Source organism: Tachypleus tridentatus, chromosome 12, assembly GCF_004210375.1.
Source record: "Tachypleus tridentatus isolate NWPU-2018 chromosome 12, ASM421037v1, whole genome shotgun sequence".
NCBI lineage: Eukaryota > Metazoa > Arthropoda > Merostomata > Xiphosura > Limulidae > Tachypleus > Tachypleus tridentatus.
Genome location: NC_134836.1, coordinates 137,069,142 through 137,087,602, shown reverse-complemented (window position 1 = coordinate 137,087,602; position 18,461 = coordinate 137,069,142). Strand labels below are relative to the sequence as shown.

Sequence of the window (18,461 nt, the reverse complement as noted above, 5' to 3'; positions counted from 1 at the left end):
ATAAGTAGGCACTACATCATATATATAAACACTATTATAAGTAGGCACTACATCATATATATAACACTATTATAAGTAGGCACTACATCATATATATAACACTATTATAAGTAGGCACTACATCATATATATAACACTATTATAAGTAGGCACTACATCATATATATAACACTATTATAAGTAGGCACTACATCATATATATAACACTATTATAAGTAGGCACTACATCATATATATAACACTATTATAAGTAGGCACTACATCATATATATAACACTATTATAAGTAGGCACTACATCATATATATAACACTATTATAAGTAGGCACTACATCACATATATAACACTATTATAAGCAGGCACTACATCATATATATAACACTATTATCAGCAGGCACTACATCATATATATATAACACTATTATCAGCAGGCACTACATCATATATAACACTATTATAAGTAGGCACTACATCATACATAACTTTAATGTCCTTGGTATGTCTGTTGAATTCAACTACACTAATAATGTGAAAGGACTAAAAACTCTTATATCACCCAATAATAGAATGAAAGAACCTATGATTAGTTTTCTAGCACATAAGAGGGTGAAAGGCCTGCGATTACTCTTATATCAAGATGTTTGAAATACTTAGCTCAATATTTTAATCTACTGTGTACTAAATATGTTACAAATGTGGACACTGATATGTACTGGGTGGATACAGATTGTACTGAACACATTAGATATATACTGGGTGGATACAGATTGTACTGAACACATTAGATATGTACTGGGTAGATACAGATTGTACTGAACACATTAGATATGTACTGGGTGGACGCAGATTGTACTGAACACATTAGATATGTGCTGGGTGGATACAGAGTGTACTGAACACATTATATATATGTACTGGGTGGATACAGATTGTACTGAACACATTAGATATGTACTGGGTAGATACAGATTGTACTGAACACATTAGATATGTACTGGGTGGATACAGATTGTACTGAACACATTAGATATGTACTGGGTGGATACAGATTGTACTGAACACATTATATATGTACTGGGTGGATACAGATTGTACTGAACACATTAGATATGTACTGGGTAGATACAGATTGTACTGAACACATTAGATATGTACTGGGTGGATACAGATTGTACTGAACACATTAGATATGTACTGGGTGGATACAGATTGTACTGAACACATTAGATATGTATTGGCTCGTGACTATATGACTGACAATACTGGAAACCTGATGGGACGTTCTAAGATACAATACAGTTGTTAAACTTTTTATCATTAAACTTTAAAATACAATAAATTAGATTAACAATTTGAAAGAATTTCCATGGTGTAAGAAAGTTTTAACTCACTAAAGCAAGAGTTGGCTGAAATACTTTATGGAAGTTACATTAAGTAGGCATGTTACTATGACCACATTATGAAGTTAAATATGTGTTTTATATCATAAGTGTAAAAATATTCAAAGATGTTGGTGTTCTGTCTGGGTGAAGTCAGTGGTGAAGGCATCATTTTGTTTAATATCACAACTAAACTTTACTTACTTGGCCAAAATGTTTAGTTTGCTTCTTGCTTACAGCTCATCTTCGAATTTAAGTTCTAGTATTGCAACGAAATGTATTGTGTTTGGTGGTTTACAGCATGCAAGAAGTTATGGAAATGTTATTAATAACTTGTGGAATTAACAAAACAAAATATCCAATATCTGTGTACAAAATACAGTTTTGTCCTAGGTCGATTCTGACCTTCCACTATGCCACAAAAATCCCTTAGATCTATAATACAAACACATGGACCGGATAATTTAGATCTCTCTCACAAACATAAGGATCACACAGTTTTGCTCCATTGCTTGTCAACAACTAATTTTTATTAATTTTATCTTGTTAACAAAATTATGGATTTGTATATTCCTCCATTATGATATATCTGATGGGACAGCATTATTCACAAATACACTGCCTTGAAAAATAAAGAATTTGAGAGATATTTGTCTCAAAGTAATCACAGGAATTTTATTTTTTATGTTTTAGCTTTCAAACATCTCAAATATTTACATACTCTTACTGTTTAAAAAGAAAAGTAGTTTTGTTGGAAATCTGTAAAACCAAGTGATTCATTGTTATGACCACTCCTCTTGGTTCAATCTTTGTTAAGGAAGTTTACCATTAACAAACTTGGTTAATTGGTGCCATTAAAGTTCCTTGTATTTTATAAGTCAGAGCAAACAAACTTATAATTTATTTGAGAAGGTGATGAAAGAAACATTTTGTTTTTTCTGAGACAATATTTGAGAATTTCAAGACTTCCTTGTTAAACACAAGCAGTTTTGCTGCAGTGTTTAATGAGTTCTGTACTTATAAACTGTCAGCCAACAACTACAGGAGACCAAACAATTATAATATCTCTAGAAAGGAATCTGAGAGATGTAGAACTGCATGCTATGGGTTAAATGTTATTTTATGACAACATACATATATTGCACAATAAAATTAATTGTGGACACACCTGCATACAGTTTTTAAAAAAAATACATGTAAACATATGAAAAAGATATATTCTCCTAGTGGCTCATCACTGTAAACTTTAGAAGTAACATGACACCTTTAAGAGTTTAGCTAGCATTATAAAGAAATATCAAAAGGACAATCCTTGAAATAAAAATAATTTAGGAACATAATTATTTGGACTGTTTAACCCTTTCGGCACTGAATTACAACTTTGAATGTTTGACATGGCGCTGAATATATACGTTTGATACTTCAACTAATTACGGTATCAGTACTAAACGCATGATATCTCAGCAATAACTCAACAAACATTCCTGAAATATTCAGTGGTTGTACCCAATACTATATATGTTAAATTCAATACATAAGAATAACAGGAATAAAGAAAGGTCCCCTGCCACGCTGAGCCTTCAAGTTGACTGTGGTCGCCAACCACGCCAAAAGGGTTAAGAGTCAACAAATTATATAAAAATCTTGCTCGTCATAAGATAAAGAATCCTCTCATATCATCAATTAATAATCTTGAAATATTTGTGGCAAAGTACCCAAAACGTTTTAGGTATGATAGTATGTATTTATACTGAAAATTATTCATACATTCAAACCAATCATATCAATAAAAAAAGTAACATGATGTAGAACCAACCCTGCATAGTTTCTACACGTTATTTTGTTATAATGCTAGTTTTCCAAAAGTAACAGAAGAACAAAGCTTTCATACAATATAAACTATGGGAAACAAATGTTGATAAAAATGTTCTCATTTCCTTTGCTTATTTGTAGCTTCATTCCGAACAACAATTTATTGTGTTATAAACTCCAATTTACTATGGAACCACTGGTGAGATAGAGATAGGGAAACATTTTTGAAACACAATTTATTGTTAAAGCTCACAGTGGTATAAAAAATGATTAATATAAAATTGATACTGAATTGTATGTTGAATGTTTTTTAAAAACAAAAAATGATACATAAAAAAAAATTGTAAGTGTGATAAAATATTAAACAATCCCTTAGATCTATCATACAAACACATGGAGTGTGATAAAATATTAAAAAAAGAAAATTGACTGCAAATGACCAACGTATCCCAAACTCTTTTCATGGCTATAATCATAAATCGATACACTAAACTTAACTTGTACCTACCACATCATTATTAGACTCTGATGTTGTATAGAGGTCGCACAGCATGGGAGGAAGACTCCATGTTTTAACACACTCAAATTCAACAAGAATATCATTCTACAAACAGAAATAAATATATAATTAGTGTACTAACAAGAAAACTGAACATGTTATTTATACAGTGAAACATCAAAAACCAATTTAAACCACTTATCAATCAATTTAGTGTGCTGAAGTTTCCTTCTTATCAGAATTAAAACAAAAGTACTTAATGCAAGATACAGCTACACATGTAGCACATGAACAACTGTTTGAATTGTACCCATGAATTATATCACACATGTAACACATGAACAATTGTTTGAGTTATACCCATAGATTATTTCACACTTGACACGTACACGTTTTTCAATTATACCTGTGGATTATTTCACACGTGACACGTAGACGTTTTTTTCAATTATACCTGTGGATTATTTCACACGTGACACGTACACGTTTTTTTCAATTATACCTGTGGATTATTTCACACGTGACACGTAGACGTTTTTTTCAATTATACCTGTGGATTATTTCACACGTGACACGTAGACGTTTTTTTCAATTATACCTGTGGATTATTTCACACGTGACACGTAGACGTTTTTTTCAATTATACCTGTGGATTATTTCACACGTGACACGTATACGTTTTTTTCAATTATACCTGTGGATTATTTCACACGTGACACGTATACGTTTTTTTCAATTATACCTGTGGATTATTTCACACGTGACACGTATACGCTTTTTTTTCAATTATACCTGTGGATTATTTCACACGCGACACGATACGCTTTTTTTCAATTATACCTGTGGATTATTTCACACGTGACACGTATACGTTTTTTTCAATTATACCTGTGGATTATTTCACACGTGACACGTATACGTTTTTTTCAATTATACCTGTGGATTATTTCACACGTGACACGTATACGTTTTTTTCAATTATACCTGTGGATTATTTCACACGTGACACGTATACGTTTTTTTCAATTATACCTGTGGATTATTTCACACGTGACACGTACACGTTTTTTTCAATTATACCTGTGGATTATTTCACACGTGACACGTACACGTTTTTTTCAATTATACCTGTGGATTATTTCACACGCGACACGATAATGCTTTTTCAATTATACCTGTGGATTATTTCACACGTGACACGATATCGCTTTTTTCAATTATACCTGTGGATTATTTCACACGTGACACGATACGCTTTTTCAATTATACCTGTGGATTATTTCACACGCGACACGCATATTACGTTTTCAATTATACCTGTGGATTATTTCACACGCGACACGCATAACGCTTTTTTCAATTATACCTGTGGATTATTTCACACGTGACACGTACACGTTTTTTTCAATTATACCTGTGGATTATTTCACACGTGACACGTACACGTTTTTTTTCAATTATACCTGTGGATTATTTCACACATAAAGCTTAAGTAATTGTTTATTCACTTTAACTAAAATCAACAAAGCCTAATAATAATCATTAACACAAATATTTAGTTCAGCTTTTAAAGACTTTCACACACATGCATATAATACGTGTATTTCAACTTCTCATATTTGTTCCTAATAAACATCACTTGAACTTGCAATGTGGTTACTGAGCATGCTAAAAAACTAAACATGCACACTTTGAACTAAAGTTCCATGAGAAAAAACCTTTAAACAGGAACACTGTAAAAATGAAATAAAATGTTTTGGTTTTTTTTATTTATGAATATTTGATATGGTTGTTCATCTGAAAAATCACACATCCTTTGGACACATAAAAGGTTAATTAGGTCAAGTGTCCCATGGGACAGTCACATCCATCCCTAACTTGATGAGAGGCAACTAGTCCTCAAGACCAGCTTCCTACACTGCTTTTCAACCAATTGGTGATACTGTACAAAACATTAAGTGTTTAACAACATACCATGGCTCACACCTTGGACCTTCTAACCTACAAGATAGAACACAAATTATCCATTTAGTTACCGACTATACTTAAAATATTCACAACTCTTTTGAACATATTTTTCAACATCATACATGAAGTGGTTAAACGCAGTTTTAAAGCCCTTTCATTGTCTAAAAATTAAAAACAAAACTGGAAATGATGATACATTGAAGATTATTAAAAGCTGTTCTTCAAAAAGCTATCAAATAAAAATAATCATAATTTCTTATCAGACAGTTTCAATCATTTAATGCTTATGAAGTCCTTAGGGGATAAAAAAAATCTTTAAAAAATTCTTTAAACAGCATGAAAAAGGTATAAATTAAGATGAATTATGAAATGAGTGATGGATTGATTCCCTTGAGTTGACAACAGCTATGTCTATAGCTGCAGAACATTTGTTTAATGTCATTCTTCAAACAGATTACAAATCCTCACAAGACTAATTAACACTGTATCCACTTCAGGGATTGAAACCTACTTATGAAAAGTAAACACTTCTAAACAGTTTTTGTTATTAAAAATGTCTAGAAGAATTACTTGTATTACAGGTAAGCTTTTAAACTAACGAGTATCTTATTCCTCAAATTAACTTTCAGTAGAGATAACTTCATGTTTTTGGGTTTCAGGGACCTTTTGTTGTCTACCACTCAACATTTGCTGTATTTATTTACACAAACATTGCTCTTCTTTCTTCTGTATTAAGGACAACCTGAGACAATTACAGCATAAAATAAATACAACTGACAATTACTAATTAAAATTACACTGGTATAATATTAATTTCAACAGTAACTCTGAGATACAAGTAATCACTTTATCACACAGTTATGAATCCCTCTTTTTCTCTCCCTCACTAAAACTTGTAATTTCAGTGTAGAAAGAATTTGTGAATGACATATAGACCTAATACATTATTTTACTTGCTATTTCAATTACAGGAAAAAAATAATTTCACTGATTTACAGTTCAGTTTTTGTTGTAAAATGCAATGCAAAATGGAATGCAAACAATTTGTAGGGTTTGTTTAGGAGAATTTACATCAAACCCCATAAATGACACCAAATCAGTTTAGGCTTAAGGTATTTCTCACATTTTGTTTATTTTATTAATGATACAAGTTTTCATTTTTTTCTTGAAGTGGAAAATATACACATGTAAGTGAATGATATGTAAACTGGTAAACAGTATGCATGTCTGGTATTCTGGTGTTTTATTTATATCATGAAAAATGTGTATTTAAACAGCTATGTTTCTTATCTGGAGCACATCTGTTATAGTTTGAGTAGAATTACACTGGACTAAAATCTGCTTGGTAATCCATTTCTTGCAGTAAATAAAAGAACTTGAAAGTTCAAAAGTTATTTCAAATATATAAATAATTCATATGTGATAAGTAAAATACTGTCATGAAAACAAATATTACTTTCTTACTTGACATATGCATAATGCTACAAAATCATCAAGACAGTTGAATGTTTATCTGCAGCATTGGCAAATATAAATCATAAATAACATTGGTCAGTTTCAATCAAAATAATCTCATGCTCTGAAGATATTTTAACATACACTGTTTATGCTAACTTGTTACACCCAGTGATACAAAAGAATCATACAAAGGATCAAAGCTGGGGTGGAAAAATATACATGTCTGGAAGTTGTTAGCTTTTCTTCACTGATTAAAACTCATTTCCTTATGTAGTAATAGGACAAATTACCATATTTCTTGAGTTTCAACAAATAAATTCAACATATCTATTTTATTGAGAAAAATGGATGTTTTTATAACCATGGCTTTGCTCTGGATAAGTTCTGAAACCTTAGAACTGTCCCTTGATCTTGTAAGTATAACATATTTACCTAATACTTTATGCCAAGCCATTTACAGCTGAGGTTAGTTCATTTCTACATGGTCATAGCCTTGAAGACTGACAAATGACATGGATGTTATCTTATTGATTGGTAAAGTATCTTTATAGTAGTAACAACTATGCAATGTCCTTGTATAAAAATGTTGTACTTAAATATATATTTTGAGAAAAAAAAAAACTTGATGGTTCAATGCAATATTAACAAGTTTGTTTTAATCATTTGTTCTGGCTTTCTTCATTTTGTTTTTGAGACAAATGAATCCAGAGTAAAACAGAACTGTTTGAAATAATATTATATTACTTACAGTTTTTACAGTAAGTAAGGTTTGTTTTCAGAACAGGTACAGCATTTCAATTACTGGTTCAATCATTCTCAAGAACACATGTTTCAATGATAATGAACATCTGTGTAGTTCAGAATGACAGTGCCAGAGATCAAAATGTTGTACATGTTCTACAAACGTGTGTATCACCTAGAGCATTTCCAAATTACACAGTTATTTTAATCTAGTATTTACTCTCCTCTAGGTCAATCTGTCACTTAATAAGCAGTAAGTTATCATAAGATGAATAATTGATAACTGAAATCATACACATAATACCATATTGAAAGGTACTCTGTAGGAAATCATGGAATATGTACTTTGATCTCTATTCATCACATGGGGTCAATAACTACTTTCAAAAACTAATTCTACTGGATCTACTTTTTTTTTTCAAACAAAGATATGTTAAGAAAGTTAGAACAAATAAGAACACACTTGTTGGAGATTATCTCTGCTTTCCTCGAGTATTATGTCACACAATGTCTTAAATCAACAATTTATCTTTTCAAGGATGGTTTCTATTTTATAATGGCCCCTTTGACTAGTTTGAACAGAGACCTCTCATATGAAGCTTTACCCTATTAATTCTAGAAAGGAAAACCACAAGGAACTTTTTCCACTAGTTATAGCAACCAATGGCATGTTACTTTAATGAAGAGAATGACAAATGAATCATTCAATTTGATATAGTGATCTGCCTCTATTGTCATCCCTAGGTAACCAACATGCATATAGACATGACAGTTGTTCATTATAAAGTTGTTTAGAACAAAGTTCATATCCTATAGCCACAAATAGTAGTATCACTATCAAAAACCCTCACACTTCCTCAAATAATCCAAATAATAAATCACAATTTATCTCATGGTTATTCCACTACAGTAATGAATAACACAGCTAAACAAATCATATATTAAAAATTAATTACTCTTCTGTTTTGAAAGCTTTTAAATTTCTAGAAAACAAAAGCAATAAAATATACAGCTTATATTATATTATTACACCTCTCACAAACTCACAGTTAAGGAAATGCAGTCTTTCTTTTAATAATTTGTATATTTAAATTCTATTAAACATAATTTATAGTTTAGACCTATGCATTTCAACTTGGTGTTCTCAACCTTTATCTGACTGAGGACCAGCTAGTTTCTACTCCAAATTTTCACAGACACTTTGTCCAAATATTAACTTTTTAATAACTTTTTATGTACATGTACATTATTTATTAGTTTTAACTTTAAGTTACATTGCAAAATAATATTCTTCTGTAACTCTAATTTAAAACATTATTTTCCAACCTCTTGCAAATCACTTCTAATTTCTTTCTACCAGTACTACTATTGTTCACAGCCAGTCCTGAGAATGACTACAGTACTGTTTCTTAAAGATAAAAAGCGATAAACATTATTATTTTTGTTGCTATAGTGGTTTTATTTTTGCTCATAACCTTAAATTCAGAATTTGAATGTTTTATCTATCTTTGTCACTAGTACTATTAATAGTAGTAGTTCTTGTAGTTTGTAGTAACTTTTAGCATTAAGGCTTTAACACATTTTAAGTTACTGATTAATTTAGAGAATACATTACGTTGGACCATACACAAACTCAAAACTTAAATGTTGTCCTTACCTCAGTTGACGCTTTTCTTGCCCGAGCGTTCAAAGCAGACAACCATGATTCGACAAGCACACTCGCATTACACTGAGAGTATAACCATCTTAAAGAATTATTAATCCACTCCACACTCTCTGCATCAGGACCTCGAGTCTCGGGAATACTGGGCTGGGAAACAGTTTTTGCTTGACTTGAAACACCATCATATTCAAGTTTTGCCGCTATAGATGCCGCTTCTTCGCCATCTGTTTGACTTGACCCGTTCGTTTCACGATTAACAAAACCATCGTTTTCGTTACATTTCGTTTCTTCATAAACGTTTTCACCCCAGTTTTTGACTCTTTGGGATGCTACAAGATTCGCTAAAACAAAGGCAATAACAGTAAGTAGAAACCACCCATAGAAGCTAATACCCACTATATCGAACATATCGTTACACTAACCTTCAAAATACTCGTTAAGAAGCGCTTACATGTTTCGTTCAATCTATATTTAATTAGTTTTGTACCGATTTCAATCATTATCTACGTATTGGTCATTTTTTTCATGCGTGCGCACTATATGCACACCCGCTACCTATCGGATTGAATATTATCATGAAATGCCGTGTCAGATCAGTTCTGTGATCAAATACAGTGTGTATGTCGTCAACTTAATATTGTGACAGTAATTTAATATAACAATTTTTCTGTATTCTTGGTTATACGTCGAGTAGCTGCCAAACTACTTAATAATAAATCAGCAAACAACAATTTATAACAATAAAGAAATAATTCATTTATGGTGGAACATAAAAAAAAATGTTTACTGACAACAAGGGACCTACTTAAACTGTTAATTGAATAAATAAATAAATTAGTAAAGCCAACCCTTATCATTCATATGGTTTTCAAATGTTCTTTTAAATTCACTTTAAATTTAAATTTAACGACTCCATAATATCTGAAGGCGATCCATTACAGGGGCTAACCACGATGTTAAAAAATAAAACTGTTTTGGCTGAAAATTAGATCTATCTAATTCTTCTTTATCAAAATGAAACAAATTCAGATATCTTAACATCTCATATGGAAACCCCTCCAAGGCACCATTCTAGTATTTACCCTCTGAACCCTTTCTAGGCCTAGCTAGACCACGTGGTTAAGGCACTTGACTCGTAATCCGAAGGTCGCATGTTCGAATCTCCGTCGCACCAAACACACTTGCCCTTTCAGCCATGGAGGCGTTATAATATTACGATCAATCCCACTATTCGTTGGTAAAAGAGTAGCCCAAAAGTTGGCGGTGGGTGGTGATGACTAGCTGCCTTCCCTCTAGATTTTCACTGCTTAATTAGGGACGACTAACGCAAATAACCCTCGTGTAGCTTTGCGCGAAATTCAAAACAAATCTGAGCCCTTTCCAACAATTCAATGTCTTTCCTAAGGTAAGGAGCACAAGATTTAAAACAATTTCCAGATGTGGTCTAACAAGTACGTTATACAAAGGAATTATAACTTCTTTACCTTTATATTCAATATTTGTGTAGATCCAACCTAAAATTCTATTGGCCTTACCATTAGAAACAGCACACTGTTTTGATGGCTTTAGTGTCTGATCGACAGTTAAACCAAGATTCTGTTATTTCATAACACTGTCAATATTATTTCCATCCAAATTATATTATAATTCAAATTATAGTAACTCACATGCATTATTTTGCATTTATTATAATTAAAACCCATGTACCATTTATTTGTCTAACTCACTAAATGATCTAAATCCTTTTGTAAATCAGTATCATCCCCTTCACAGCTAACAACACCCAAGATCTTAATATCATCAGTACATCTAATGTATTGATCATTCCTTCATCTATATCACTAATGTAAATCAAATTGACCAAAGATCTTAAGACTGACTCCTGAAGTACCTTACTTGAAACATTAATCCAGTTTAACGGAGCTCCAATTATAACAACCCTCTACTTTCTTCCATCCAGTACTCTTCTATCAAATTAACTAACTTATCCTCCACATCTATGGAGATATTTTCAAAACCCTTGAATGTGGTACTTTGTCAAATGGTTTCTGAAAATCCAAGTACACCAAATCTACATCCTTAGCCTGATCTACATAAGGAATAATCTTCACAGAAAATGTCAAAAGTTTTGAAAGGCAAGATATTCACTTAGTGAAACCATGTTGATTATTAAATATCCAATATAAAATGCTACATATTACGACAGAACATACGACTGTCATCTTCATATGTAAATATTTATCAATGACTAACTTCCGACTCTTGTGATGGAAACTTCATCGAGCTGTAAAATATTTTTATTGGAAAGCTTTTGACTTTGTAATCGCATAAAGTTGTTTGTTTGTTTTTAATTTCGCGCACAGCTATTCAAGGGCTATCTGCGCTAGCCGTCCCTAATTTAGCAGTGTAAGACTAGAAGGAAGGCAGCTAGTCATCACCACCCACTGCCAACTCTTGGGCTACTCTTTTACCAACGAATAGTGGGATTAATCGTCACATTACAACGCCCCCATAGCTGAAATATTGAGCATGTTTGGTGGGATGGGGATTCGAACCCGCAACCCTCGGATTACGAGTCGAACGTCTTAACACACTTGGCCATGGCGGGTCCCACATAAAATTGTTCAGGGTATTTCCATATACCTGCAGGACAAACTCTTTAATTTCCGAAAACGGAGAAGAACTCAGGGTTTGTTATAAGTAATTAATTAGTTGATAAATTAGGCGAACCTTTTATGTTATACAATACTAATAATGAACAATGGCTAATGTTTCGAAAGATTATTTATTTGAATGCACACACATTACGGAGTATATTTATGTGACCAAATCATTTGGTTACATTAAAAAAGATGCCAAACCTTACGATTTCTAGGTCCAAATAAAAGCCAAACTCTACTATTTCTAAAGTTATAAGACAACAAAAAATGGGTGGTCATGTTTGCTTACGAGAGTAGAAACGACTAGAATGCAATCTCACTTTTCTTTTCATTTAAGGAAAAGTATAACATTGTTTATCCAACTTGATGATACTGGAGAAAACGAAACAATTTGAAACTTACATGACAAAATATGTTTGAGATTTCTTCGCAATAAATAAAGTGTAGAAAGTGTCTGGGATTTGTTTGTTTAGAAACTTGTTTTATATTCTTTACTCTTAGAGTTTGTCATATATTTGTTTTTGAATTTCGCGCATAGCTGCATGAAGGCTATCTGCTCTATACGTTTTTAATTTAATAGTTTAAAAGTAAGGGGAAGGAAGCTAGTCGTCACTGCCCACCGTCAACTCTTGGGCTACTATTTTAACAACGAATAGTGAAACTAAACGTCTCATTATAACGCCCACATGGCTGAAAGGATGTAAATGTTTGGTACGACCTCCACATTACGGATCGAGCGCCCTAACCACATGTCCATGCTGAACAATTTGTTTGTGTAACGCTCTTTTCGTCAGTTTTCAAAATCATATGTGTTACGTATTTACAAAATGTCCAACATGAAGTTTGTTGCGAGATAATAAATATCAGCTAAGCCTAAAATCCCCTGTAAAGCTGTTTTTATCACTGCGCACTTATTGCAATCTTAACACATCAAGTTGAAAGAAGGAAGAGCAGAACAAACAAACAAAATCGTCTTCGTCACTGTTTTCAAACTACGTCGCATCCGTTAACTAGTAGAAATACAAATGTCATTGAATTACATAGTAGAAATACAGATGTCATTAAATTACATAGTATAAATACGATACATTAAATTAATTAGTATAAATACGACACATTGAATTACATAGTAGAAATACAGATGTCATTAAATTACATAGTATAAATACGATACATTAAATTAATTAGTATAAATACGACACATTAAATTACATAGTAGAAATACAGATGTCATTAAATAAATAGTAGAAATACAGATGCCATTAAATTACATAGTAGAAATACAGATGTCATTAAATTAAATAGTAGAAATACAGATGTCATTAAATTGCATAGTAGAAACACAGATGTCATTAAATTAAATAGTAGAAGTACAGATGTCATTAAATTAAATAGTATAAATACGATACGTTAAATTCAAAAATTAGGAAGGTACTTGATTTTATAAAACATTATACACAAATATATATTAACTTCCGTATATTATATTAGAAATATATTCATTATGCAAATCTACAAGTTATATTACAATCACAGCTGATATAATGTCATAATGGAACAGATGTATCACAACTGCATTTTGACACAGTTTGACGTTACGTATGATGTCATCGACAACTGATAAGTTTTGTAAACTGTAACAGCTACTCAAGCTATTCTGATATTAAGATCAAGAAGATATATTCAGATTGTGGTGACAATCCTAAACTGTTTGATATGTGATACTCAGTCATCCGTATCATTAAACACGGTGAGAGATGGGTCGGGATCATTAAACACGGTGAGAGACGGGAACAATGGCCTCAGAAACATTGCGTATTGCTGATCATAGTCTCAATTCTCTCTTATAACAATCTAAGACATTTATAAACACTTCACTTAGGTTTCGCAGGTTTCCAAAACCTAATGATATATTCAGTTTAACCAAAAAATAAACATAGCTAAATAGTGGCTTATAGTGTATGAACCAAACGCTCTGCTGAATAACATGATTCTGACGTCAGAAGAGCTAGCTGACCAATAGCTAAAGTTGTAATGAAAACGCACATACCAAAATGTTACATTTTAACCTATAGAGTGTAGATTGGTTTGCTTTGGTTTGTTTTGAATTTCACGCAAAGCTACATCAGGGCTATCTGCGCTAGCCGTCCTTAATTTATCAATGTAAGACGAGAGGGAAGGCAACTAGTCATCACCACCCACCGCCAACTCTTGGACTACTCTTTTACCAAAGAATACTGAGATTGACCGTCACATTATAAAGCTCCCACGGCTGAAAGGGCGAGCATGTTTGGTGTGACGGGGACTCGAACTTGCGGCCCTTGGATTACGAGTCGAACGCCTTAACCACCTGGTCATGCCGGGCCATGGAGTGTAGACACAAGAAAACATTTCACTAGCTTCAACACATGTTGTCTATTAAGACAACTCATCACAAGATACTAAAACTGCTGTTTCCACAACTACCGTCACTCTTTCAAACCAAAGATGGAAACAAACAGTAAATAAATTTTGAAAGAAATAAAGATGATGTATGGATGACAATGTCAACAATTACAGAAACAAGGAAGACACGAATACATAAAACAATACAAGAACAACAATTACAGAAACAAAAAAGAGATGAATACATAAAACAATACAAGAACAACAATTACAGAAACAAAAAAGAGATGAATACATAAAACAATACAAGAACAACAATTACAGAAACAAGGAAGAGATGAATACATAAAACAATACAAGAACAACAATTACAGAAACAAGGTAGAGATGAATACATAAAACAATACAAGAACAACAATTACAGAAACAAGGTAGAGATGAATACATAAAACCATACAAGAACAACAATTACAGAAACAAGGTAGAGATGAATACATAAAACAACACAAGAACAACAATTACAGAAACAAGGAAAAGATGAATACATAAAACAATACAAGAACAACAATTACAGAAACAAGGTAGAGATGAATACATAAAACAATACAAGAACAACAATTACAGAAACAAGGTAGAGATGAATACATAAAACCATAAAAGAACAACAATTACAGAAACAAGGTAGAGATGAATACATAAAACCATACAAGAACAACAATTACAGAAACAAGGTAGAGACGAATACATAAAACAATACAAGAACAACAATTAAAGAAACAAGGTAGAGATGAATACATTAAATCATACAAAAACAATAATTACAGAAACAAGGAAAAGATGAATACATAAAACAATACAAGAACAACAATTACAGAAACAAGGTAGAGATGAATACATAAAACAATACAAGAACAACAATTACAGAAAAAAGGTAGAGATGAATACATAAAACAATACAAGAACAACAATTACAGAAACAAGGAAGAGATGAATACATAAAACCATAAAAGAACAACAATTACAGAAACAAGGTAGAGATGAATACATAAAACAATACAAGAACAACAATTACAGAAACAAGGTAGAGATGAATACATAAAACCATACAAGAACAACAATTACAGAAACAAGTAGAGATGAATACATAAAACAATACAAGAAGAACAATTACAGAAACAAGGAAGAGATGAATACATAAAACAATACAAGAACAAGAATTACAGAAACAAGGTAGAGATGAATACATAAAACAATACAAGAACAATAATTACAGAAACAAGGTAGAGATGAATACATAAAACCATAAAAGAACAACAATTACAGAAACAAGGTAGAGATGAATACATAAAACCATACAAGAACAACAATTACAGAAACAAGGTAGAGACGAATACATAAAACAATACAAGAACAACAATTAAAGAAACAAGGTAGAGATGAATACATTAAATCATACAAGAACAACAATTACAGAAACAAGTAGAGATGAATACATAAAACAATACAAGAAGAACAATTACAGAAACAAGGAAGAGATGAATACATAAAACAATACAAGAACAAGAATTACAGAAACAAGGTAGAGATGAATACATAAAACAATACAAGAACAATAATTACAGAAACAAGGTAGAGATGAATACATAAAACCATACAAGAACAACAATTACAGAAACAAGGTAGAGATGAATGCATAAAACCATACAAGAACAACAATAACAGAAACAAGGTAGAGATGAATACATAAAACAATACAAGAACAACAATTAGAGAAACAGGGTAGAGATGAATACATAAAACAATACAAGAACAACAATTACAGAAACAAGGTAGAGATGAATACATAAAACAATACAAGAACAACAATTACAGAAACAGGGTAGAGATTAATGCATAAAACCATACAAGAACAACAATTACAGAAACAAGGTAGAGATGAATACATAAAACCATACAAGAACAATAATTACAGAAACAAGGTAGAGATGAATGCATAAAACCATACAAGAACAATAATTACAGAAACAAGGTAGAGATGAGTACATAAAACCATACAAGAACAACAATTACAGAAACAAGGTAGAGATGAATACATAAAACCATACAAGAACAACAATTACAGAAACAAGGTAGAGATGAATACATAAAACAATACAAGAACAACAATTACAGAAACAAGGAAGAGATTACTACATAAAACAATACAAGAACAACAATTACAGAAACAAGGTAGAGATGAATACATAAAACAATAGGAGAACAACAATTACAGAAACATGGTAGAGATGAATACATAAAACAATACAAAAACAACAATTACAGAAACAAGGTAGAGATGAATACATAAACCATACAAGAATCACAGTATATTTAACCACTGAATCAATGTTACAAGTTTACGTGAATTAGCCATTGTGAGACTTTATAGCATTATTCAGTATAATTTTTTTTATTTTAACCTGAAATTATGAGTCTGACAGGAATTCAACATTTAGTTGTAGATAGTAGGTTTTCTTTGAAAGATCTGGCTACGTATACAGTGGGTTTTGTATGGTTTTGTTTTTCATTTCGCGTGAACTTACACGAGTGTTATCAGCGCTGGCCGTTCCTAATTTAGCAGTGTAAGACAAGAAGAAAAGCAAAGCAGGTAATCATCACCACCCACCGCCAACTCTTGAGCTGCTCTTTTAACAACGAATAGTGGAATAAATCGACACATTTTAACGCTCCTAGGGCTGAAAGAGCGAGCATATTTGATGTGACGGGGATTCGAACCCGCGACCGTCAGATTACGAGTCAAGCGCCCTAACATGCCGGACCTTTTTATATGGTTTTGTATATACACTCCTACCTTCTTACTGTATTTTTTGACACTGCTATCCAGGGGCGTAGATCCTGGGGGGATGGGTGGGATACATCCACCCCCTTCATTTTAGGTGGGGGGTATGGTGCATACAATCATCCCCCCCTACAGTTTGGTCAGTTGAATTGTTTTATTGCATCACAGGCCTACAAATTATGTGTTTGTTCTTGTTATTCTCGTGTTCTTACCAATCGAATTACATAATTAGGCCTAAATGTAGGCTTTTTTGGTAGCCAAGATGTACATCTTTAATATAGGCGTGCTTCTAAGCTTTTCGATCTAAGCGATAGTTCGTAAGTATCAGTCAGTACGCCTAAGTATACATGCAAGTATAATGGCAACAAGATTACTCTGTGACTGCATGTTTACAGCTTTCAGGTTCACGTAATCAGAGATTACCAATTTGCAAATTGAACAGTCTACATAAGTAGTTGCCAAAATCATCCCCCCCATATCGGGTGTAAAATATCTACGCTCCTGCTGCCATCTGTGCATCATACTGAATGCTTGCATGTTTTTGTTATACTTGTATATATATATCGTAGACTGTGAAAGGTAAGCTTATGTTTTATATGTGGAATGTTTTGAACTTAAATATCTATATCTTCTGTTAGTAACTTAAATTTGATTTTCTTTGATAATGAGGTTTGCTTTCGGAGGTTAAAATAAACTGGTACACCGCTGCGTGGACCAACATCTGCGAGCACTTGTTTACTAAACCACGTCTCCTGTTCCGCGATGAAGTTTCTATAATAATTCTATTTATGTTTTTTATGTAAGATACGCTTTGGTTGTGGAATTGTTGTTTGAATAAATGTATTGATTATCAGTCAGTTCGTGTTTATTATTGAGTGAGTTTTGAAAGTTACTCAATTATCGTCTGCAATTACAATCCCTAATTTGGAAATGATGGAGTAAAAGGAATACAACATCACTCGTTGTCAACTGTTGGACTATTCTTCTACTGACGAATATGGGAATTGGCCTTTACATTATAACACCGAAAACTAGATTCAAACTCGCAACCCTCAGA

The 18,461-nt window shown here is 32.2% G+C and overlaps 1 protein-coding gene across 1 annotated transcript in view; it reads right to left on the bottom strand.

Moving 5' to 3' along the window:
• LOC143235814 (uncharacterized) overlaps window positions 1-10,076 on the bottom strand; it is a 33,875-nt gene extending 23,799 nt beyond the window's left edge. The window contains exons 1-2 of the mRNA XM_076474008.1: window positions 9,515-10,076; window positions 3,700-3,795 (exon numbers count right to left, since the gene is read on the bottom strand). Coding sequence (XP_076330123.1) covers window positions 3,700-3,795; window positions 9,515-9,928 — 510 coding nt within the window. The 5' untranslated portion in view covers window positions 9,929-10,076. The remainder of the gene's footprint in view (window positions 1-3,699; window positions 3,796-9,514) is intronic.
• Window positions 10,077-18,461: the final 8,385 nt, after the last annotated feature.